The sequence below is a fragment of the Sturnira hondurensis genome, unplaced genomic scaffold (assembly GCF_014824575.4).
Source record: "Sturnira hondurensis isolate 20B ecotype Veracruz unplaced genomic scaffold, ASM1482457v3 Scaffold0000167, whole genome shotgun sequence".
Classification (NCBI taxonomy): Eukaryota; Metazoa; Chordata; class Mammalia; order Chiroptera; family Phyllostomidae; genus Sturnira; species Sturnira hondurensis.
Genome location: NW_028072798.1, coordinates 3627879 through 3654328, shown reverse-complemented (window position 1 = coordinate 3654328; position 26450 = coordinate 3627879). Strand labels below are relative to the sequence as shown.

Below are 26450 nucleotides of genomic sequence, written 5' to 3'. Positions count from 1 at the left end.
TTATCCACCACATGTGACTATGGGACCACCCATTCTACAACGATGTGCCACACCTCATCTTCTTGCCTCTCTGCCTGTCTCCACGTCTCTGATCCTCCTACCTGTCTGGATGAATGTGGCTTCTTTATATCCTTTGTCAAACTTCCACACACTTCAATTTTCTGATAGTTCTGGGTGTTATTTTCTTGAGGTCCAGTTGTAATTCTCTCTGTGGTTGTGCAAGGAGGCAAAGCATGTCTACCTATACCTCCATTGTGACTGGAAGCCCCCTCAAAAAGGTTTCTTAATTAAAATGAAATTAAGCAAGGTGATCTGCATTTTTATCTTAAAATTTAAAAATGTGAAACTCAGATTTATTTTATAGTATTTTACCTTAAAACAGATTTTTATATATTGACCTAATTTTAGTTCAACATATAACTTTGACCAAAAAAAACTGATTTATTCAGATAAAAAAAATGAAATTCATGAGATGCATTTTATGAAATTTTCACAATGTGACTGTCCACCAGCAGATGGGAGAGAGGACAGGGCGAAGGACCTCCATTCCTGAGTTGTGTGGGGACCATTCTGAGACTAAGACACAGTGGGGGGAAGTAGGTTTACAGTGTGAGTACATGAAACGGTTTATTCTTGTATTACAAATTTTTAATTTATCTTATTATTTTCCATATGAACAACTAAACCCACTTTTGTCCCATCCTGTTTTGGGGTCTGATTAAAACCTTTTGAATTGCTGCTTTCTTGGACTCTCAAGTACCAGTCCTGAAATGGAAAATTAGAACTAAGACATTAGTGTCCTGGTGTCTGTTTTCTTTCAGAACACAACCACCGAGTTGCTAACAACAATCGCAGGTGTCACGGGCCTGATGATCTCCCTGGCTTTAATCTTGATCATGACCTCTTCCACTGAGTTCATTAGACAGATCTCCTACGAGTTGTTCTGGTACACACACCACGTTTTCATCATCTTCTTTATCAGTCTGGCTTTCCACGGGGCTGGGTAAGTCCACGCTGTGCTCAGTGTATGAGATTTTATCTGTGTGAACCTCAAAATAATCTTAGGAAGTCCTTTGGATGAAGGAAGATGACATGCAGAGGACCAAAGGGCATATAGATCATATGAAAAAGCACATTCGGTGTGGCAAATTCACCATATGTACCTTTTTTAGAAAATAAGCAACATAATCAAGCATTGTATTTGTTTTTTCTAGCTAACTCTGTTGGGCAGTCTTGAAGTGTTTATAAGATGTAGGATTTATAAGGAAGATAGATGACAATATATGAGTGTTTCACTCAGAACCTATTTCCACAATCCAACTTATGTGGCATAAGTCAGGATATACATTTTTGATGGCCTCCTTGACCAAAACCACCCACCAGGAAACCCACTGTACAGGAGGGGGTAGCATATAAGATGTCCCATCTGACTGGCCCTTTAAATTCTCTGGAGGCCAGTTTCCCATCTGACCTCAGACATCCCTGTTGCTCAAACATCCCATGAATGCTGTTCGGGCATTCAGTACCTCTGTGATACTGTTAGTCCTCTTCATCAAGAAGCTAGAATAGTACCTGAAGNCACATAGATCACATGAAAAAGCACATTCGGTGTGGCAAATTCACCATATGTACCTTTTTTAGAAAATAAGCAACATGATCAAGTGTTGTATTTGTTTTTTCTAGCTAACTCTGTTGGGCAGTCTTGAAGTGTTTATAAGATGTAGGATTTATAAGGAAGGTAGATGACAATATATGAGTGTTTCACTCAGAACCTATTTCCACAATCCAATTTATGTGGCATAAGTCAGGATATACATTTTTGATGGCCTCCTTGACCAAAACCACCCACCAGGAAACCCACTGTACAGGAGGGGGTAGCATATAAGATGTCCCATCTGACTGGCCCTTTAAATTCTCTGGAGGCCAGTTTCCCATCTGACCTCAGACATCCCTGTTGCTCAAACATCCCATGAATGCTGTTCGGGCATTCAGTACCTCTGTGATACTGTTAGTCCTCTTCATCAAGAAGCTAGAATAGTACCTGAAGTATAACACTCCCCAATATAATGTGTCCAGTTGTGTAGGTATTAGCCACATGGTTCTGGACCAATCAACAAATTGGTGTCTATCAAGTAATTTGTCCCATATTAATTATTTCACAAGTCAGTGCCTTTTTCCCCATGTCACACTTTGCAAAGCACATCCATAGGCATGATCGATTTGCCCCCGAGAACAGTCCTGTCCAACAGAGACAGAGCTTTCTCTTTTCCTCCTTTCATCGGGAGGAAGGAATAAGATGCTCAGTGAGTTCACTGACTTGCTGAGGGCCTCATGACAAATAAATGCCCGACTCAGACCTAGGATGCCAGTCTTCAGACAACTGAACCTTTACGGGCAACAAGCCCTGAAAAGTGGGTCTCCAGTTTGAGAATTAAACGTTCCTCCTCAACACCTGTTGGAATGGGCTTGCGAAGCTGCAGACGCACACGTGACTCGAAGCAGCTCTGCATCCCGCAGCAGGAGAAACCCTCTCCTGCGCCCTGATCTCCCATCACTGCAGTTGCCGAGTGCTGAGGGGCCTGGTACCCAAGGTGGGCCCTGCACTGCCCAGATCTGAAATAGCACACAGCTGCGGGGGTGGCACAGCACGGTGACTGTGGGCCTTTGGGGCCCAAGGCCATCTCTTCTGGACCGGCCCATCAGCAAGTCACTGCCTCCTGCCACCACCCTCACACTGGATGTTCCTTCTATCTCAGCCCTGACTCCTAGGAGCGAGCCACACTTCTACCGTTGTCCCTTCTACACCTCAGACCTGCCCCACTATCCACTATCCACGGCCTGTCTGACACACAAACATTGAGGAAGGGAGACTTGCCCCTGGGGGCACATTGTACCCTACCAACTGCCCAACCCTTTGCTGACCCTTAGGGATCCAGTCAGTCAAGTTCGCATTGCTGCTGCTGATGCCTGGCTAAGGCTTTCTAGTCCCTTTTAGCTTCAAAATATTTGCAACTGACTCCTCCTCTCAGTGCACGATCAACCCTTGCCCTGATGACTCATATCTTAAAGAGGAGACCATCCCAAAGGGTTTCACACCAGAGACCCTCCTTCCTCCTCAGACTTGTCCCCCAATACCAGGTGTCAACCACTGCAGTACCTCTGAGAGGCTCTTCCTAAGCCACCCGAGTCTAGAAGCCTCTTCACAAGAATTATGCATGCACCACCACCCCCAGCCCGCTGCCCCTGCGTTCACACCCTGGTGCATTGTCCAAGAACAAGAAGATTTCAATGGGCAGTGCTTCATTGGAGATATTTTTTAATACCCAAATACCACATTTCATAAGATGAAATTTTTAGTCACTTAAACTTAGTTGAAAGGCTTATTTTAGGATAAGGGCCCCATTTAATCTTCTCAGCTTGAAGTATTTTACAGCTACTGTTTACAGCAAAAAGTAATTTGCAAATTCCAAGTAAAGTAGGATTATTGGAATGTGTTAAAGCCCACTAATCTTCCTATTAGGGGGTGGCAGAGATGAAGACATTAAAAATTTTTAATGTTTAAAAAGATACTGCATTTGTGGCAAGTTCCGAGGCTTCTTCAGACAATACAGGGGATGTTGCCTAAAGCCTGAGCATGAAGGTGTTAACGTTTCCAGATTCTTCTCCTCCAGCTTCCGTTTGTCATTCACCCTTCCTGTATCTGGGCATCGAATGGGAGATTCGGAGATAGTTTTGCTCATCTCACTCAAAGGGATGTTATCAGGTTTGGGTGGCTTCCATAAGCAGACTGGGACAAAGGCCAAGAGGCCAGTTCTCCAGGCTGTTTCCAAAGGCACGGATGCTCCCCCTCCCATGTCCCACGATGCAGAGGGGCATATGGTACCCCATAGGCTCCCATGTTTCCCACAAATAAAGCAAGGTATTTTATTCATGAACACTCAGGAACTGAGCGACTCCCAGATTACACGGCCTCATTGACATGCTCTGCAGCTTGGGCACCGATGAGCACAAATTGAGGACCTTGTACCAAAACTACTGATCAAAGGTCAGTCAGCTCTGCATTTGCGACAAATACAGCCCAGGAGGATCACGGGACTCTTGACCAGTGCTCGGTTCACAGAGCCCAGTTTCCTCTCTCACTGTCAGAGTCATCAGGGCCGTCCTGAAGAGACACCTCACACGGATGTCTTTTGACCGTGTCAAACACTAAGCCTGCAGGTGGTCACTGGGGGGGAAAGTATCATTATTCAAGGCACTCCTTTTGACTTCTTCACTTGAAAACTTCTAGGTGCTCGGAAACAAACCAAGAAGGGTAGAAGTTAAATAAATCTGTGAAAGACCCAAATAGTACAAAGTTGGCCAATTAGCACGAATCAGCAATCAGGACAAGATGTGACCTAATTAAATTCAACAGTCTACAAAAGGAAGTGTTCAAACAATTTCCCCTCATTATAAATTCTCTGATGCAGACACTTCCAATTTAACACAGGATACCACAGAGAGGCACTTCTTTTCTGGGATCTTCAAAGTTACCCAAAGCTTCTTAAATTCCCATCTTTAAAGATGCTGAAGGGAATGAATGAGTTATAGCCCATTGCGAGACACTGAAAGTGTTATTCTAGAGCCCGCTGTAGAATGTGTATCTGTGGTGTCACAAGACTGCACAAACCCTGTTTTAAATTTTGGTGTTTTGCTTTGTTTTTAATGGCAAGTCGGATCGTTCGAGGCCAAACTCCCGAGAGCCTCTTGGTACACAACGTCACCTTCTGTAGAGACCGCTATGCTGAATGGCAGGCAGTGGCCCAGTGCCCTGTGCCTCAATTTTCAGGCAAGGAGCCTTCGGTAAGGATGAACCCAGCTGCTTTTAAAAATAGCTGTCGCCATAGTTAAAATGACTAGAGTTTTATGTGCTCGTGGAAAGAACAGCCCATGTCACCACCAGACAACACCAAGCCTTTATTAAGTGTGCTAATGGAGAAATCAAGTTATGGATAATTTTAAAAGAGGTTTACTGCCAAAAGCACTCTGTCTGTTTTGAAATGTATTCTCCTGCTTACATTTAAATGTGAGTGTCTGATATTGTGGGAATTCATGCCACTGCAAGCACAATAATGTCTCTGGAGGAATTAGAAAGCCGTGTGGCTCTCCACCCCCTGTTTTCAGCAAGCTCAGCTCCCTGTCCGCCTTCTCCATTCTGAGAATTAATAGCATCACTTCTCAAGCAAACATTAAGCAACAACCAAATGAGAACATGCCCTCTTTCTAAGCTTGCCTTTCTTCTTTCTGTAGCTTTTGGGAAAGAAAAAGGGGGGAGGGGTGGGAAATGCATTTACTTCCTGTTCTAATTAAGTTCCCATAACTGAAATAATGACAATAGAAGCCAAAAAGAGACTTAATCAGATTAGAAGATAGTGCCCATAAGATCTTAAATGTAAGATTTCCAGGGTGCGCTGTAATGATTTCCACTGATGGCATAAGTAAATAGGAATAAATAGAAATAATCTTTTTTGGTTTTCTTGGGTATCTTGAAACAACAGAAAATTTGGGACAGCTGGATGATGTGGGTGGGTGTGGGGGTGCGGGGAAAGCCAGGAGATTAAAACTAGAAGAAAACAAATGCCAAAAAATATGTCATAAAAAATGGGTGTATAGTATATAATAGAATATAAGTCACGAGATTTAGGAAATTAAGCCATCAACTTTTGGGGAATAAAATAATCACCTTTTTCTAAAATCCTCAAATATACTAAATTCAGCACTGGATTTTAAGGTGAAACTGCTGGGAAGAATGTTTAAAACAGGGTGAACCTGAATAGATGTGCCCATAAGACTGTGGTTTCTTTAATGGTCAGTATAGATTGTCTCGGTCTTAAACTCAACTATCAGGAGCCAGAACCCGGCCTGCATATTAATGGGGAACATGAATGCCTCTCTAAAAATTTCAGCTACAGCATCTCCATAAAAAAATCAATACCCTCCTACACCTCATGAATACAGACCAGAGCCTGCTCCCAGCAGCAGCAGATGCCGACATTAATTATCATTAAAAGGGAGAACTTACCCATCTCTCTAACTCTCGCCTGCTACACCTCCTTGCACACCCAAACTCATGTTGTCACTCTTTCTCATTATTTTTAATGGATCCTAATTCAAAGTGTGTGTGGGCTGTGCAATTACCGCTTGGCTGGATGTACAATATTCTCTCTGATGTCTTATAGACACTGAATCCAGGAGGCATCCCAAGGACAAGGAAGGGCTCCTGTGCTACGCTGCACCACATGTACCCAGTCTTTGCGGGGCCTCAACTCTTCCTCTTGCCTCCTTTAACTCAGTGCCTTTTCATGGTGCTTTTATAAACATCATGTTTCGATTCCCCATCAGTGCTGCACTACTCCCTCTGTTAGGACAGAGAATGCTTTGTACTTCATCTCTTAGAAACTGTACTGATCAAAGGAACCAATTATACATTGCAGTCCCTTCTCCCTGACTTGTCTCGCAGCCTCTTTCATCCTGAAACTCCCAGACACATACAAGACTCCAGAATCTAGAATTGTTCACCCAATCCATTCTCAAAAGATGCCTGGTCTTCCTTAGCCAAAGAAGCACCTCATTGCCTGACCTATAGCATCAAAAAGTAATAACGCATAATGATAATGATGAGGATGAGCATAATGATAAGGCTGATGCTTTTTAAATTATTAGGGAATGACATCAACAATACAGGGAAAGCTTTAACTGAGGGAGAGTCAATTCAGCAAATTCTCTCCAAGTGGCTATTATACGTTTGGACTTGCACGAGAGGCAGGCTTCAGAGACGTGTTCCTGCCCCTGGAAATGTTATTGTCTGAAAAAAGAGGCCATTCGCAAGCACACACATAAAATAAAACCAAAGCCAGCATGTTCTTATTTTCTGGTAGGAATGAAAAACCAGGAGTGAAAGTGGAGGAAACAAGTTTCATTACTGCAGCTTTTAAATCAATATGATTTTATTTCTATCATAAAATACTCACTGTACGTGACTTTCTGAGTATTTTGGGAGAAGAAAAAAGTCCACAGATTATTTTAGCATTAAAGAAACATAAATGCTAAAGAGTCAGGTCCCTTTATTTAACAGATAGAGAAAAAGATGCCCCAAAAGTTTTCATTTCTTACCTACGGTCACAAAGCCCCTTCTGTGCAAAGCCACATCAAGAAACCAGAGCTTCTAACTCTGTGGCCATGAAATTTCATCTCTCTACTCCACAGCATTCATTCTGAATCTCTGGCCTTCTTCCACCCCTCACTCTTGTCAGCTTTCCGCTGATGTCTGTGAGCACAGGTTCCTGACATTATATGTATCTCTGTGAATAAAGCTAAAACACCAAAGAGCTTGGAGAGAACCCAAAATAATCACTTCTTCCAACACATTTCACAAAACAGAAACTTTGAACATAAAAGGCTCAAGATGTGCCCGAAGGCACAGGGTTATGGATGGCAACCCTAAGACCAAAAGCAGGTCTTCTGAGACCTGGCTCAGGATCTACCTCATACCTGCCCTTCCTGCTTTGATCCATGGCCTCCTCGTCTCCCCTCACCCTCTCTGCATTGGTCATCGCTGCTGGGATGATCTTCTGAGATCCCCTCTGGCCATACCTCTCCCTCACTCCCTAAGTTCCAGAGCCTCTGTGGCTATCTCAGTGGAACTAAATCGGGCTTTCTCCTCCTGAAGCAATTTATCTAGTAGAGTAGAGATCCAGCTGAGGATTAATAGCTTACATTCTCCTTCCTGACGAGCCGTACAAAGAAAACTAATCCATTCCATTTCATCAACATGGAAAACTCAGGGACTGTGACTGATTTGACACCACCCCAATCTAGTCTGTGATGTCAAAAACTTTCCAAAATGTGCGTGGAAGATTATTTGTAAAAAAAAAAAAAAACATAGAAGCTATGTGAGTGTTTGTGCAAATATTTCTCTAAATTTATATAGAAAGAATTGTGTTCTTGCTATCATTTCTGTAACTATCCAGACCAATGCTCAATAGCATTTTCCATTCATTTGAGCATAAGCTACGTCCAGAGCCATTCCCTTGGTGCAACCCCACCCTTCACGCCCACCCCTTCCTGTCTTTTCCCGTGCTCTGCTCATCATCACGCTGCATAAGTGGACAAAGGCTTTATTCTCTCTGCCATTCTGAACACGTCACCAAACCCCACTGAGGCAGAAGAGAATAAGTGGGTCAAATTGCTTTGCGTTGCCTGCATAAATCAAGCCTTGTTCAGGTAAACAAGAGACTCTCAGGAAAAAAGCAGAGAAGGCTGATGTGGATGAGAAGAGGTGCCATACAAACACACCCAGAAATAAACAAAAAAGAACTAAAAACAAGCCCTGGCTGGTGTAGCTCAGTGGATTGAGCGTGGGTCTGTGAACCACACGAGCACGGTTTGATTCCCAGTCAGGGCACATGCCTGGGTTGCAGGCCAGTTCCCAGCAGGGGACTCACGAGAGGCAACCATACATTGATATTTCTCTCCTTCTCTCCTTCCCTTCCCCTCTAAAGGTAAATAAATAAATAAATAGATCTTTTAAAAAATAAATAAAAACAACAAGAAACATAACAGAAGTAAAAAGTAATGCTGAAGGGCTGGTGGCTTGTCAACCAAAAAGAGGGACTAGGGTAGCAGGTGAGGGACTAAGGAGTAATGAGAGAGGGAGTCAACCAGTGAGGACTTCATGAACACCCTCCCTGCTCCTGAGATAATGAGTACACTAGGATAAAGTTTTGCTGGATTTAGAACACCAGGGAGGGAATTTAGGGAAATTGTGAAATGCATTGAGTTATGGTCCTGGCTATCTGCGATCTGAGTCTGTCTCCCTAGGCAACTCATACTCATTCCCAGAACGTCTGGTTTTTAATTCTATAAATGCAAAATTAGACTAGATTTCCAAGAACCCTTAACATCCTGGAATTTAATGAATTAATGTCTCAGATGTTTTGTAAAACAAGTGTCAATACCAATGTTGCTGCTGGACAGGAAGAGCATGATTACATGGAAATGCCCAAGGGAGGCACCGGGGTCCTAAAAAGAACACCGTTCAGGTGGCCAGGCGCTCTGGGGCTCATGTCTTGACTGTGCATCTTACAGCTGTTGTGGCCCTGGACAATTTGATCTTGCTGAGCCTCAGTTCCCTTTTCTGTAAAACAAAGACACTGTCATATGCCATGTGGGCTTGTTTGGTATCAGACCTAGGAGAGACCTTCAAAAATTCCAGCTTTATTGCTTTGATTTCAAGGAAAGAAGACACCTGATGTTGTAACCAACACCTGATAGAGGAATAGTCTGCTGGTCAAATGACCATGCAGCTTAAACTCAGGGAAGGTTACCACGGGAGGGGCCTTAGTGAAAATGGAAATGTCCACTGTCACAGTTATCCAGACAACTGTTGAGGTATTTGTTCTGATTCTGTAAACATGGATTTAAAGTGCTGGGAAACTAACTTTATATTTTATTACAGATAATATTAGCTACGCATACATGTGCATATACATGTGGGAAGGAATATTTCTTCAGGCAGACCCCCAAATTGTGATGCATTGCTCGCCCCCCCAAATTACTCTTCAGAATGTCTTTATTTAATTTCCCATGTCCTGTGTTGGCCAGTAACGTAGTTTTGCAAGCCTTCGACTTTGGCTGAGTTTGGGAGCATTTATGACCCTATCATATGTAACATAAATGTCAATCTACTTCCTTATTTCTCTGCAAATTCAATTATTTCTAATTACATAAAGGTACCATTGATCAAGTAAGCATAAAAGCCAATACAGAAGAGTTTAATCTCTTACATAAGCTTGTAGACTTCAAGGGATAATTGAATGTTCTAGTATTTAATACAAGAAGACATCTTTGTTGTTGACAACTGGCCTGAAGTTAAAGGAAAATGTCTAAACGCCATCATGTTATATATTGATTTGGTTCAAGTTGAAAATATTTGGATTCTATTTTCATGTCCTTTTCCTCTCTCTCTGAAGGCTTGGAAGTGGGTGTTGGGCCCTGTGGTCTTGTATGCATGTGAAAGAATAATTAGGTACTGGCGATTTCAACAAGAAGTTGTCATTACAAAGGTATGCATGTAGCTTTATGCCAGAATAAAAGCCTGAGTATAGATGAAAATTTTTTATTAGCCCAAGGTTTTAATTTGCCATTTTTATTGCAGAACTGTCTGTAATTTAAAGGCTCGTCTTCTGTCCTAATAATTGCACATCCTGTGCATCTTTTCATGTGACTAATTTTACTGAAGGCAGAGATCAGGGCTCCAGCCCAGTGCACAGAATTCTGATAAAGGTTATAGGACAGCTCACGAATCAACCGTGTAAGGTGCATTTCAGTTTCTCTCCAGGGGGAAACAGGCGGGGGACTGGGTGTGCTTTACACTGGTCATAGCAACTCGAAGTATTGTCATTTCCTTCACCACAAAGGCACAGATTCTGCAAACACACAAATGATATGCATGTCATTCCAAGCCCATACACTCATACCTAGAATTACTGAACAGAAGAAGAGCTAACAGTCGCCCTGAGGGTGAGGGTGAACTCCCTCACCCTGAGAGAGGAGGGTGCTGAGGGGTTCAACTTAAGAAAGGAAGAACATTGGGGGAACTCTGTCATGGGGAATGAGTGGCATTTGCTCTAGGGTAGCGTTTTCCAGTCCTGCCAGCCCTACCCACAGCACACCAATATTCACCTAGTACTGGGGGAAGATGTGAGCAGGTGGACCAAGAATACATAGTCTAGGAGACTGAAGAAGTACCACACACTTTGCCCCCAGTTTTTTAAGTGTCTAAGAAGAAATTCTCTGCTAACCAAACCTGCACCGCCTTGCTAGTACAATATTAATGGAATACTATATCTCTTTAACTGTCTTCATGAGAGCAGAGGCCTGGAAATTGCTTCATATTTCTGTTTTAAGCTGTTTTTGTGTTGCTGTTTTCAAGTTTAACACCAAAGGCTATGAGGCTGTATCAAAAGCTAGACAGTAAAACTTGTAGAAATCTACTGAAGCTGTTACTAGGGAGACAATTTAACAGCAGATTCAGAACCAATATCAGTAGGAAGAAGAGAAACAGACATGATGATTAAAATGCAGTGAAATTCTCTTTTGTGTGGAAAAAACACTGTCACAAAATCTAGACACAAGATTTTGTTCCCTTACACCCCTTGCCACAGTAAAAGAGCTGGGGACCTGGAGCGATATTTCAGAAAACAAGATGAGAATCTAGAAAAGGGAAATTAATTCCTTTCCTCTGAAAAACAGCAAGTTATAAAGTTCTTTTAAAAGGGATAAGAATTTTGTATGATGCTTTCTAATCTAAAACTCACAGCCTAGATAGGAGACTGGATGAGACGACTAAAACAAAACATTTCAGAGTGAGTTTGAAGATTGTTTTCCACTTAAAAGGAAGAAATACAAGGGCTAATTCACAAAGAATTAAGAAATCATTCCAATCATTTAAAACAGAGCCTACATTTTTCAAACACAGAGATAATCCTGTGACTGTTTTAATAACTTTAAGTACAATTAAGTACAATGCATGATAGTCAAACTTGTATTTTCTTGGGTCTGGTTGACTGTCCCAAGGAAAGCTTGGCCATTTGAGACATGAAGTCACATGCCAGATGCAGCTACTCAAATGTCAGACTTCACTACAAAGGATATAAACTTTATTCTTGCTGGATTTGTCAACCCAGATGTGAAAGGCATGGGAAAGATCTTCGGAGGCTCATAAACAATGGTGTATGTAAATTATACCTCAAAAGAGCTGATTTGGGAAAAGACGAGCTTTTGATGTAATGAAGGCCACTTTCTTAGCACTTTACCTGAGTCAGAGGACCAATAACTCCATTGCTCTCCTTCAGGTGGTAAGCCATCCGTCTGGGGTGCTAGAACTTCACATGAAAAAGCATCACTTTCAAATGGCACCAGGGCAGTACATCTTGCTCCAGTGCCCGACCATATCCCGGCTGGAGTGGCACCCGTTCACCCTCACCTCCGCCCCGCAGGAGGACTTCTTCAGTGTGCACGTCCGGGCGGCAGGAGACTGGACCAGAGCTCTGTGCCAGGCCTTCCACGCCGACGAACAGGCCCTCGGGGAGCCTCAGAGCCTGCCAAGGTTGGATCCTGTTCCTTTCTTATGTATAACTTGGAATATTTTTAAGAGTAAGGTATTTTAGTGCACCAATATGCTACCAGATTTAGCATGATCTTCTTTCTAGATGGTAAGTTTGAGTCTGTGCTTTTAAAATTTGAGAATATACATAAAAAACTGCAGTCATTAAGTCCTGAGGGAGTCAAGAGGGTGGGTTTCTCACTGCATGGGGCCAGTGCCTCTAGCCCCCCATTGGTCAAGGGTCAACTGTAATTGTAAAAGTTTCCAATAGAAACTGGTACATTTCTTCAAAAAAATGCCCACCAGCCCTTCAGCCCAACAAAGGCAGGCCATGATGCGAGGAACAGGAGGCCCCTCTTTCCCAGCTCCAAATGCCACTTGGGTGGTGACAGGCAGCCTAAAATGGCTAAGACTGCCCTGCGAAGCTTTTGTTGTTAAGCCAAGGTTTATAAACTGTATCTGTGAAGTTTGGTCTTCGTAAGACACATACTTCATGGTCAGAATTAACCTGGCAGGCTCCTTACACTAGAGGAAGCACTAACAATTACAGATGGAAGCTCATGAAAAGACAAAAATGATCTGAGAGTCAAGAAAGGTAGTAGCGTTGTCAGTCCGTCCTGCATGTGTGCACACAACAGGCATTGATTAACCTCCACTGCACACTGGAAATACAGAGATGGCAAAACACTGCCCCCACCCTCTAGAACACCAGGAGGTCTGGTGCCAGCAAATGATTTAATTTTGCTATAAGGAAGATGTGCAAAAGGTCGGTCCAAGAACATTGGAAAAGCACTCATGCCACCTGGATTGGTCTCCCTGGGGATGAAGGACCACAGTCTGGGTGGCTGAAAACAATGAACATTTATTCTCCATTTTGGACTATACTCTCTCACAGTTCTGGAGACTACTGTCCAAAATCTAGCTGTCAGCAGGGCCTTGCCCCCTCCGAAACCTGGAGGGGAGCGTCCTTCCTTGCCGCTTCCTGGCGGCTGGTGGTTGACCTTGTTCCCTGGGCCTTCAGCTGCAGCATCCCAGTCTCTGCCTCTGTTGTCTCGTGGTGTTGTCTTCCTGTGACTGCATCTCTGTATCTCTGCAACTTCTCCTTATAAAGTCGTACTGGAGTAAGGGCCCACCCTACTGTCTGACCTCATCTTCCCTTGATTAATTATATCAACAAGAAACCTGTATCCAAATGAGGTCACACTCTAAGGTGATAAGTAGTTACAATTTCCACATATCAGCCTGGGGGACACGATTCAATCCAAAACAGCATCCTGTTCAAAAATGCCTGAGCACACGACAGTGTAAGTTACCAGCCCCTGGCCTAAGGCTGATTCCCACTCTCACTGCAGGATTGCCTGAGAAGCACGCAGAGCCTGCGCCTAGGGCCCCAGACAGACAGAGAAACAGACACACAAAATGCTAAGAAAACATTTTTGAAAGGACCAATCAGTTCAAAAGAAGCATCAGGAGGTTCTCCCTTCTGCCATCCTTGGGGGGTGTAGGAACTACCAAGTAGCGCCACCGTAATAGGAAACTGGGTGGTGGCCACGGCACAGACACACCTGGAATGGAACTTCCTGGGGGCAGGATGTTGTCTGTTGTCTTTTGTGGCTGGTACCTAGCAGTGTCTGACACATAGTGGGTACAGAGAAAATGCCTGACAAAGAATGAACACCTGGACCCAATATGGATGCTTCAGCTCACTTGACAATTATTTTCAGGTGGCAAACTTGGCACTAGAATAAATTTGAGGCACAGAATCTAATCAGCGTATTGTCTCTTCTGCCTCCCTTCCACTGGGACACCGGCCTGTAACTACGTGGCCCCGGGCTTGGGTGTTTCACGGGTAGGAAGAACCACATGCTTTCATTCCAAGCATTAGCACTGAGAAGTGGTATGATATCAAAACAGGCTAGCGTGCCAATTCAGACGACAACAGCTGACTATTCCATTAAGAACTTTTTTTTTGTCCTGGAAAAGAAGCAACGTAACAGAACTCTAAGATTCAGAATGCAGTATAAATTCTTAAAATCGGGAATAAAAGTCAACACACACACGCACACACAGCCACTGGTCTGCCGAGACCCATACCTACATCTGATTTGTGAGCCTGGTCTCTGTTTCAACCTAGTTAAAAGGCCTGAGTTAAAAGCCCAACTGTTTACGTGATCATGGAGAATGTCTGTACCACCCCGCCTCCATTTTCCCATCTGTAAAATGAAGGCGACGATAACAGTACCTGAGGCTTTGTTTAGGATTACATGTGACAGTCCATAGAAAGCCCTCAGAGTGACGCATAATGAAAAAAGAGTTAGCTATTATTATTAGCAAAATAAGAAAGGTCGCTTACCACAGAGACGGCAGTGAAAGTGATGATTAGATACGGAAACCACAGAGATGAATAAAAGTCACGGTCGAAGAGACAAGCGTAGAAGAGGATGAGGTGGATGGGATGCCGCTGACCGTAGCAACCAGGAGCAGCACGATGCAGATGCTGGAAAGGCAGGTGGGTTTCCAGGCTGCGCCGTTAGGAGTTCTCTGTTTACAAAGCAAGGAGCAAGTGGCTGAGCGAACTTGACACATACGTACCATAGAGCTGTACACCTGAAACCTATATACATTTATTAACCCACAGCACCCCCATAATTTTTTTAAAAAACAAATTTATTTAAAAAGGGATTAAACCCCTTCCCCCAAAAAAGAATTTAGGCAAAGGCAGTCAGTTCGAGGTTATGAGAAGTCTTGAGAAGTAAGACATTTTGGCCCAAAAAGAGTGATTACAGCGTCTTGGCAGCTACAATCAACTATTTAAAGGCCTGAAATGCAGGGAAGAGAAAAGACCTGAAATGTGTCTCTCAAGAAGACACAAGTGGGGAGCTGTCAGAAAACAGATTCCGGTGAGACATGAGACCAAACGCTCTAATTCTGAGAGTGCCCCTCGGTGGAGCAGGTGCCCTCAGCATAGAATCTGCCAGAGCCAGCCACCAGGGACGCGGGGGCCAGGGCCACCACATGAGCAGGCAAGTTGGACGGAACATTTTCTCCTGCCGCTTCCAGTCTCAATCCTAATTATGAAGAAATTCGTGTACTGTGTATTTCTGTGGATTATATAACACAATTCGTCTTTGCAGGTAATTGTTATTTTTTCAAATCAGTGTCAAGTAAATTCCAAATACGACTAATTATAAAAACAATTACCAATAGGACATGTTAATCCACGGAGGTTCACCTTTTCTCTCTCAGTTCCCCTTATCTAATTATTTATGAAATAATCTACAGTGGGCTGAAACACTAACCCTTTCTGGTTACCGACCTTTTATTTTTATTCTTCCATTTCCATACATCAATATGTAATAAAGCCTTATTAATTAAGATTAACTGGAGGAGGGTTCATTTGAATTACTAGGAGCTCTGGCATATGGAATATTTTTAAATAAACCCAATTGAACTTCCATGGCACATCATAAACCCAAATGGGCCAACCTGGGGTGCCTTCCACAGATACCCCTGAGGGATTGGTGATGAATAACTTAGAGCCCTTTTAATTAGCATATCTTTGTTCATATGTAAATGTGTGCTTTTGGAATAGTTGGCATTTTTAAATACAAATTGCTGACAGAAATCTTTTAAACATTCCCTCTCCGACTTAGTCAACAAACTGGTATCGAACAACAACGACATTGCTGGGGAGCGCCAGGCGCTGGGATGCAGCAGCGGGCAAAGGCGGGCACAGAACAATCGGGCACACACTCCCCAAAGCAAGGGTGAAATTGCAACTGTGACTAGGACTGCTGCGGGGGGGAGGGGGGGCACATGGTGCTGTAAATCATACAAGAAGTGATGTAACTCGTCTAAGGGCTCTGAGAGTCTTCCCCAGGATAGTGGGATACAACCCACGGAAGAGCAACTGTTACCCAAGCAAGGGGTAAGTTGGGGCCAAGTGTTCCACGTGATTGCTTGGATTATGACGTACAAAGGCCCCGTGGCAGAATTGGGTACTGAATATTATAGGAAGAGAAAGAAAAAAACAGTGTGGAGAAGTGATCATGAGCCTTGGACTAGAACTCAGAAGCCAGCACATTTAGGACCACATTAAAGGCAGTCATATTTATTCGATGAACATGCTTTCTCCTTATAAAGAGAGATTTGCAGAGCCAAGATACCTCAGGGCCACCCCGACCCTAATTGTTACAAATTTTGAGTTTGCATAATCAAAAATAACAAGTTTTAGGAATAGCACATATCTGACAAATTATCTCAAAGTGTTTTATTTCAAACAAATGGCTTCCATTAGGCTAAAATTATATAAATATTGGTAGTAGGGAGTGAGACCAAATGAACAAAAATGGGAGAAAGAGATCAACGAAAGGACAGATAACCCTGCTACCCTCCCCCCCCCCCCATGCTTCTGCTTTGTTTCTCTGGTGGGCAGCTAGGAAACTAAAAGGGAAGCCAAGGCCCCTTCCAAGCAGGCTTCATGATGCAGGGGGCCAGAACAAGCACTTCTACGACCTGTGAGAGGAGCGTGCCACGTGGCAGAGGTGCTGTCGCCTGGCCCTGACCCTCTGGGCCACCCCCAGGAGCCAGGCCCCCACATCCTCAAGCTGAGTCCCAGCTCTGCAGAGAGGGCGTTCTCCAGCGCAAAGCCAGCCTCCCTGCACACACTCCCCACAAACGGCCCCCACAAAAAGCACCGGTCTCCGACGGCGTGGGGGTCAGGAGCCCAGGGTCCTGCACGCTGCATCGCCTGGCCTTTGTGATTGCAGGCTGGCGGTGGACGGGCCCTTCGGGGCCGCGCTGACCGACGTGTTTCACTACCCGGTGAGCGTGTGCATCGCAGCGGGGATCGGCGTCACTCCCTTTGCAGCGCTTCTGAAATCGCTGTGGTACAGGTGTTGCGAGTCACAACCCCAGCTGAAGCCGAGCAAGGTACGGAGAAAAATCCTCAGTGCACCTTCCACAGATTCAAAGGCTCGGCGTCCTGATATCTATCATCTGCCGATTCTTGGGGAGGGACAAACGCAAGGATCCTTAACTGTACTTGTGTTCTTAAAAATCTCCATTCAGTATTACATTCAGGAGAAGGGTTGTCTGATCTTGTTAAAGATGACGAGACGTAAATTTGATTGCTTCGTTGCCATTACAGGACATGCGATTGCTCGTGTCAGTAAAATATGGACAGGCTGCCGATGGCTATGTGACTGGGATGCAGTCGGTAATATTAACAGGCTGCCTTTCCTTGGTCTCTTTAGCTTGAGACTCTGGTTGTAAGTGTACAATTCACTATCTTCCTCTCACGGATTCTGGGCCTTACCGAGCAGTGACAATGCCACAGCTGGGATTCACTGGCTTGCTTACTGGGTGTTGTCCTCCACCCCCAAATCTCCCTTTCTTCTCGTCTGTTTTCTCACCAGATCCTCCATGGCTGCCTTCCTTTCTTGGCACCCTCTAGAAACTCTGTCCCCTGCTTTAACTCTCCTAAGACCCTAGCGCAGCGAGAGGAGAGAGACCCTTGCTAAGACCGAGTGGTGTCAACTCAGGAGGACCCAGGATACCAGGCGACCCTGGTTCTGGTCCCGATTCTGGTTCTGCTCCTTCTTGTCTGCTCAACACTTTAGCTGCAGTTTCCTCATCTGCCAGAGACACGCCTGGTCAGATGAGCATGTCTCAGTCTGTGTTCTATGGAGCATTAGTCACAGGATGTGGTCCACCAGCGAGAATTCTGTAGTCCGAGGAACTTAAGAAATGCTGGTACAAATCCCACGGCAGAAGGCTCACATCTTCCTGAAGCCTATTAAATAAGTTGTGTAGGAAAGAATCTCATTCGGTTCGCTTCCCCCACCCTCCCCAAGCTCATTTAACCATGGAAGCTTTCTGCACCTGACATTCACTCAGGAACAGCATTAATTAACAGAGCGCTGGGGCAGTGCCAGACCAGAAGATCTCTGAGGTTGGGGCTTCCCAATTAAGAAGAGTAAAATTAGCTATCATTTCACAAGCTTCCAAGTGACAGCTTCTTGACATACATTTTCTTATTTGATCGTTATAATCTTCTCAACAACCTTACAAAGTAGATAATAAAACACCTGTTTGTCAAATAAGGAACCTGAAGCTTAGCAAGACAAAAGCAACTTTCCTGAAAACATATGGGTAAGAAAAGGCAGATTGAGGATTCAAACTCAGGTCCATCTGGCTCTGTCGCAACACGGCAACAGGTGATAGACACGATTTCCCCCTCAGCACTGTGGGAAGGAGGTGCGAGTCCTGGTCAGACTCTAGCTCAGCCTGGTCCCACTCTCACTAGACGCATCACTTGGAATGAATCCGTTCTCGACCCTCAGCTGCATTTCCTGACCCACACAACAGGAAAGCCCCAGTCCGTACCCAGGAGAAACCTGGGGCTCAGAGACCTAGTAAGTATGAGAGTGTGGTTTTGAATCCGGGTCCTTCTTGTGCGGAAGACCGTCTTCTTTTCTCTACACCACGATAAATTTAACAAGCGCCTACATCTGGCTGCTATCGTCCCCCCCACCCCGCCCCCGCAAAAAAAAAAAAATAGCATCACTGGGTGGCTTAGAAATGACAGGCACTTATTTCTCCAGTTCTGGGTGCTGGGAAGTCCAAGATCAATGTGGTGACTCACCTGGTATCTGCCTAGAGCCTGCTTCCTGACCTGCAGGTGGCTGTCTTCTAGCCAGAATTGCCATCATCCATAGCGGAAGGCGACAAGGTAGCTCTTTGGCGTCTTTTGGTCCATGGAAGTCAAGTTTATCAATTTACAGTTTGCAGCTCAATGAGGGAAAAAATAGGTATGGAGGTCTAGAAGGTTTTTTTAAAGGGGGCACTAATCCCATTCATGAGGACTCCACCTGTCCGACCTAATCATCTCCCAAAGACACCCCATCCAAAAAGCCCACCACCCTGCTCACACCAGGCTTACAATACCTCGCCCTTTTCTCAACATCTACCTCCTTTCCTCATTCATGTTCAGATAATATTTTATTTCTCCTAGCAGATTCTAAGCTCCTTTGAGCCTGGCTTCTTTAGATCTCTCTCCATATATATATATATGAGATCCATATATATATGGATCTCATTCTCTCCATATATATATACACACACACATAAACATATATAAACTTTGAATTAATCAATGAGTGAATAAATGCCTTTGTGCTCCCCCAAAAAACAAATGGATTCTGTGCAATTCTCTATAAGAGTCTAGGTTACTAAGGTTAATTCAGTTTTTAATTTAACTAGAAAGACTATTTGTTCAGTAATTTTATAATTAAAATAATGTATCCAATTACTTTACTACAAATAGAGCAGAAAAATTCTCATAAGACCCCACAAAGTCTTACAGTCCATATAGGAACCTACAAAATCTTAATACCCCTTCCTCCCACCCAGCACCATTGTTATTCCTGGGCACTGTTTGGGGGGTTTTCAGGGCTGTTTCAGTGGGAGGCTTAACATGAAAGTATAAAACAGGGACATCGATCTTCATTCCAAACACAGAAACTGAACGTAAAAATGCAGTGCTTTTATAATATAAACATTGGGGGTAACATTGGATCAATATTCAGCTGCAAGTAAAGGTAGAAATAATGGTAAATGGGAGCTAAAAGCATGGAATCACAGGACAACTTGAGGAGTCTAACCTCCTCGCTTTGCCATGGCAACAAAAGTCAGTTCCCATACTTGGCATGGGAGGTGGTCCGTCCCAAGTGCCCAGCTGGCTGGCCGCGGAGTCAGGACGGGAGCCTGTGTTTCTGATCCCCACAGCAAAGCTCTTTCATGAAAATGAGATTTCGCACTGCTGAACGTTTAGGCTGACAATTACACTAAAGGTCCACTTCCTTAGAGTCTGCACGCGTGAGAAAAAGTTTCAGAAGTTTCCGTTTCAGAGCAACTTTGTGTTTGTTTGAGTACAGTTATCACTAGGCTTATGTAACTAATATTTGTCAGGGCCGCCCACGTGCCTTTGAGATATAAATGCTGCTTCTTCCATTAAACTGTCAGCATCTATATAATTTTTAAAGTACAGCAGAGCAGAGCAGTATATATTTATCTAACAGCATCTTCACAATTATAGTACTGGGCTACAGTTTTCAGATCATTTTCTTCCATAACAGGAAAGGGGGCAAACAGCATTGGGGTTCAGAGCCAGATTTTAAGCCCAAATGGTTAACTACAGTGGCTTTTCTCCTCCTGAGTAAAACACCAGTTGGCACAAAAGCATACATTTTTTTTTTTGTAAAAAGCCTGATGTTACAAGTCTACAATTAGAAAAAAAATTGCACACAAAGTTTTGTGTGTTATTTTCACTGCAGACCATTTTCTTCACCCTTTCCCCCTGCCCCACTGTTCTAGAACACTTCTAAGGAAAATGCAGATTGGCCAGCAGGACACCTGCTGCTTCCTTGGGATCATGGGTAGCACTTTCTATTTGAAGGTGCTGTTTAAAAATTTCTTCCTAACAATCTTTTATTTTTAAAGGTAGTCAGGAGGAGGTGGGGAGGAAGGGAGAGAAGGAGTTAGGAGGAGACTTCCCAAGAAGGCAAAAGAACAGTCGGTGTGATCATGATGGCTGGCCGATAAGAAAATGCAGGGAAGTTATCATACTTGGCGGCAGGCAGATCAGAACCCAGGCTGCTCTGGGATGAGGGAAGGGGGCAGGATTGGTCGAGCAGTCTCGGTGATGCAATGTGGAGGAAGCTGGGTGCTAAAGGGTGTAAACGCCCTGTCACGATGGGCACCCTCCAGCTCCTGCCCAAGGGGCCCAACTGATTCTACATCACACTCAATTTGTGAACAGAGCTTGAAAACATTAAGGGCAGTTTGCTGGTGCAAACTATCAGAATGATGAATGCAGTCGGTGTGTATGGGTGGGGAGGGCATGGGAGGATTGTTGACATGAAAACGTTGGCTTCCACATTGGAGTTCGCCCCAATGTCATAGCCAGCTGTGCAGACAGAACTGAGGAACTGCCCGTCGGAAGAGCGGGTTCCCATTCTTAGCTGATACGTCACCTTCAGACTCTAATAAAACAGATTAGAGAAAAACAGAGGTAATCCAATTTCTTCATAAATTGTCTGCCTTCATCAGCTTAGGAATATACAACTGTGCTAATGGGTATTTATAGTGTGTCCCATGCAAAATGGCCTTTGGTTTCTTAACCTAATATAATAAACAGGTAATTCAAATAAAAAGACAGCCTGGGCCAGTGGGAACAAGACAAAGAGACCAAGGAAGACAAAAATCCATACTCTACTTAAATATACTAATGAAACAAAGGAAGGCCTGCTCTTTTTTCTAATGAATGAAAAATACATTTAATTGAATCTGCTCAGTTTGAGAAATTGTTCACTTCCACTCTCCCTCACACGGGCACTGTGGCTGCTCCCGGGATTGATCACGTCTCCCGACCACCTGCCGTGTTGTGCTACCTGAGCGGGGAGCGTGGGGCCCCCTTCACCTCTCCAGAGACACCGGTTCTTCTCATCTTTCACCAGGTTATCTCTGGCGACTTCATCCTCCATCAGGCCGCACCACTGCCTTGTGGGGAGGTGACCAGTATGAACGTTTTTAATATCTTGGCTTATTAATCACACCTACCATACAAGACAAAAGTGTCCCTGTAAAAGAATCAAATGAAATACTCAAACAGTCAAGAATCGCCCTTCCTTAGTTTTTCTCCCCAAACTCACCACCAGTACTTTACTGTCCAGGGGGCTCACCATTCATTAAACAGTTGAGTGCATCTTATTCTGCTCCTTTTCCATTCATTTGCATGAACACATTCACCTATGCCTGCATGCAGGGTGTTATTTTATTTTTACATAAATACTGATGGAGTGGGAAGTCTGTGTGTGTGAGAGAGAGGAAGAGGGCCCTTTGTTTCATTTTTGCCCTAACATGGCTTATAGCACATTCATTGTCAACACCTGCAGACTGACTTCATTTCGCTTTATGCCTTCAGGGTGTTCTGTAGTGCGAGTATCTCACAATTTATGTGACCATTTTATTATTAACATCATTTTGGTTGTTCGACAATTGCTGTTTACTGTAGTTAGGACAAACCAAGGCACAAACAAGGCCAGGGCTTGGCCGCAGGGCAAACCAGCAATCTAGCCATGCGATAGTTAACATGAAGGATAATGGCTTTACGAAGCAGTCTTGAGGACTAAAAATGTTTGACAAAGTCTGGTCTCAGGCTTATAATGGCTAACCAGAAATATAATTGTATAATTATGTTTCCTTAAAACTGGACGTGGAAGCCTGTTAAGGAAGTATCTCAATAAGAAGTGGTTGTTTTAGAATTTGTTACTGTGTTCCTCCAAGATGACCTTGGCAACAACAACAACAACAAAATAAAAACCAGGAAAATAATAGCTACTATTTGTTAAGGAGGTATTATGTTTTCTAAGTATCAGTCACAGTCTTTATCTTTTAAGAGCAAAAAGTTTTCTTTTTGGAAAATGGTCATGATTCTCTCCATGAAAAGTCTCCATTACCCTGTTAGCCTGAAGCTTCTGGTCAGTTCTGTTAGCTCACGCAGTGTGGTTGTCTTAGCTAACTCGGGCTGCTGCACCAAAAACGCCATGGGCCGGCTGACTTAAAACAACAACCGTTTATTTCTCCCAGTGTCAGAGGTTGGAAGTCCAAGATCAGGGAACCAGCAGGGCTGGGTTCTAGTGAGAACTCTCTTCCTTGCTTGCAGGTGGCCACCTTCCCATGTGCCCTCACGTGCCAGAGAAAATGGCCTGACCCGTCCCTCTTCTTAGAAGGGCAGTGATCCTGTTATTGGGGGCTCTGGTCTCCTGACCTTGTCTAAAACCTTGTCTAAAAGTAAGCACTTCTCAGAGGCTCACTTCCAAATACCATCACTCAACATATGAATTCGAGAAGCACACAGACATTCAGTCCACAACAACGGAGAACAAAGAGTGTGGCCCAGGAGGAGGCAAGGTCACGTTGCAACTCCATTGTTGGTGGAGATGCTAACCAAGGTCAAGGTCAACCCTGGCACCCTATAAAACTCCATGTGGGTTCAGCACACATGGAGCTGGCATTGCATTTTGTTGGTGAAAGACCTCCTTTCTCAAGACTATGTCCTTGTGACCAATGTTGAGGCATTCAGACTAGAGATGAAGTCTGGTGTCACCTCCTGTCAATGACCGCCATCCCTCCAATTCAGAAATGACAAGTGGGAACACAGACCTCCAATTACGGGAATGACCCCCTTTGTGTTCCAGACTTGTGGTGTTTATTCTGTAACCTCTTTCAAATGACTCTGACAATAGCAGCTAACAGCTCTGACCTCGAAATGCCTCTGTCATTGTACAAAATGCCTCCATGAGCCGCATCCTTACCTCTTCACAATAGCCTCGTGGGTTGGTATTCTGTTTGCTGTCTGCTTTTTGCCATTTTACATATGTGGCCATCTAAGTTCAAGTTGAATGATCTGCCCCCAGTTACTGGTAGATGGTGAAGCCAGATGTCTAGGACAGGTGTCTAGGATAGGACTCAAAAATGCACAATGTGTAATTGTCGCGCCCCGTGCACAGTTGCTTTCTTTGAGGTGGGGAGGCGTTCTGGGCCATAAATAAAGAAACAGATAAGTAGCTTTTGTCTCCATACCATCCTCAGGAAATTGAGTTGGGGTCTAAAATCCAGATTATATTTGGGAACATGTCTACCTCCTGCGTCTGTGGACGGCTGCCTGGGATGCAGCCGAGGAAGGAGTTGGGGGTTGTCTATGAACTCTGGTAGTAAAACAGATTAGTAGCTTCCCTCGCTTCATTTTCTGAAAACGTTTATCAAAACATAGCACAGGTTCATTTTCTACCGGCCCCAGATGGCCGCGAGCTGGTCCTCACACAGAGCATGGCAGAGCCCTAAACAGAAGCCCAGGCGGGGGGAGCGTGGAATGAGTGGGGCTCAGGGAGAACGCAGCACAGGAGGGCCGCTCCGACCGGCCGTCTGAGATGGGACTTGGCTGAGTTTGGTCTGGTGGTTCACGCCTGGGAATCCTGTAACAGCGGTGGCCTGTGACAGGCCATATGCACACAGAACTCCTCACCCCCATGACGCAGTCCCAGAGGGGTCCCCTAAAACATCTGGAGAGCCGTTATTTAAACTGAATTTGGGGGCTGACATCGGTTCATAGAATTAGATAGGCTATAGCTGTACAATTCTAAAATTCATCATCTGCATACTATGTCGTGTGTTGACCACCCCAAGTCGAGTCTCCCTCCATCACCATTCATCCCCCTTTACCCTCCTGTACCTCCTCCCATACCCCTCTCCCTCTGGTAATCACCACTCTGTGTGTGTGTCTGTGAGTGCCTTTTGTCTTTGATCTATCCTCCTACATTTTTCACCCAGCCCCTCAACCCCCCTTTTTCCCAACACTTCCTTCTGTCAGTCTGTTCCTTGTGTCTATGAGTCTGTTTCTGTTTTGTTTGTTATTGTATTTTGTTCATTAGATTCCACATATGAGTGAAACCATATGGTATTAGTCTTTCTCTGACTGGTATATTTCACTTAGCATAATGTTCTCCAGGTCCATCCAGGCTGTTGCAAAAGGTTAGATTGTTTTTTTTTTTAAGTCTGAGCAATATTCCATTGTATAAATATACCACAGCTTTTTTATCCACTGGTCTACTGCTGGGTACTGGGGCTGCTTACAAGTCTTGGCGATTGTAAATAATTACAAATAGCACTGCAATGAATGTAGAGGGGCATATACTCTTTCAACTCAGTGTTTTGGGTCTCTTCAGATATAGTCCCAGAAATGGAATTGCTGTGTCATGAGGCTGTTTCATTTTTGATTTTTTGAGCTTACTCTATACCTCTTTCCACAGAGAGAGCCATTTTGTATACACAGGAGAAGAATGTGTTGAATGTGTCCTATTAAAGAAATAGCTTCATTACTCCAAAAGTTCAGAGCTTGCACCACTTTCCTGAGTGGGAGTTTCTGTTTTACAAAACTTTTAAAAGCAATCTTATGTATTTAGGGTCTTCTGATATCAGCTACAGAATCCTGACAGCCATGTTTTACCTAAGTAATTGGTTTTAGCGTCATTTTATTTTTGGAGACTGAGGGGGTGAGTGTTGGGGAAGCAGAGATCATGGAGGTGTGGCCTTTTGTTTGGGGTATTGGCTGTGCCATTGAAGCAAGCCTGTCCTGGTGGCTGAAATGCAGGAGGGGACCTCTTCTGTCCCTGCACAGCCAGTGACCAGTCACCATTAGGAAGATAAAAGAGAGTCAACCTCAACACCCTTTTCCTCTGTCCAAAGCCTCTTTTCCTCTTGCCCTGCCTGGAGAACATCTCTGAGCCTACTCACTGCTCTATGTTGCCTTGTGCCCCAAAGCCGCCTGGTGTCACCCATAAGGCAATTATAGAGGGAAGGACCCACCCAGCCCTCGCAAGGATGAAAAGGGCATAAAAGACTTGGCAAACCGGAAGAACACTGACACACAGCTAGACCCCAAGGGAGTAACGATGGAGCGACTTCTGTTTGAAAGGAAGGCTAAGATGGAGGCATTTTTCAAGCAATAATGATTAGGACTGGATTCAAAATGAACAGGTTTCTTAAAAAAATGTTTTGGTGTATTATTTCTCTATGAATGAATATTAAGCATGTTCCTTGAACAGTGGAAATAATAGAAGCCAGTGATGTTTGTTCTATCGCAACTGTCACCAGCAATGTTTTTAGGTAAAACAACCTATGGAGAGTGGGAGGAAGGGCAGGTGTGTAGGTGAGAATGAGATTAAGTTCAGTGGCTTTTCTACCTCCATCAGGAGCCAAGCAAGCTAAGGGGAGGGCTAAGGTTTGCAAAGAATGATGCAGATTAGGCACTGCACACAAGTGCATAGAGAAGAGAGCAGTATTCACCACCCACGCAGAGGACGAAGTCAGCCTCCTGGCCACCATTCTCTCATGCTTGCCCACAGTCCCACACCACGCACACGGCCCAGTCTGATCTCAACACAGCAGGAATGGCCCCTCCCTCCTGGACTTCCCTCAGATCACGTCACTGTCCTGCTGGGCACTGACACCATGCCGTGACCCCCGTCTTGCTCCAGCCAGCCATCCCCCTGGGTCTTCCCTGAGAGGTCCCACTCAGGGTTCCTTCCCTCCGTGTGCCCTCCATCTGCAGAGTTCCTCCACTAACGACTCCACTCCCTTGCCTCATCCACATCTCTGCCCAAATGTCCCCTTTTCTTGACCATTTGACTTAGTATTGCAAGCCTTCCCAGCCTGCCTTATGTTTCTCCCATAGCACTTCTCA

General features: G+C 44.4%; 1 protein-coding gene across 1 annotated transcript in view; it reads left to right on the top strand.

Annotated features, from left to right (window-relative positions):
* The window catches only part of NOX3 (NADPH oxidase 3), a 54743-nt gene that overhangs the window by 12989 nt on the left and 15304 nt on the right, over nt 1-26450 (top strand). Inside the window, exons 6-10 of the mRNA XM_037066347.1 lie at nt 822-1003; nt 4713-4842; nt 10011-10103; nt 11895-12148; nt 16915-17077. Of these exons, the coding sequence (XP_036922242.1) occupies nt 822-1003; nt 4713-4842; nt 10011-10103; nt 11895-12148; nt 16915-17077 (822 nt within the window). The remainder of the gene's footprint in view (nt 1-821; nt 1004-4712; nt 4843-10010; nt 10104-11894; nt 12149-16914; nt 17078-26450) is intronic.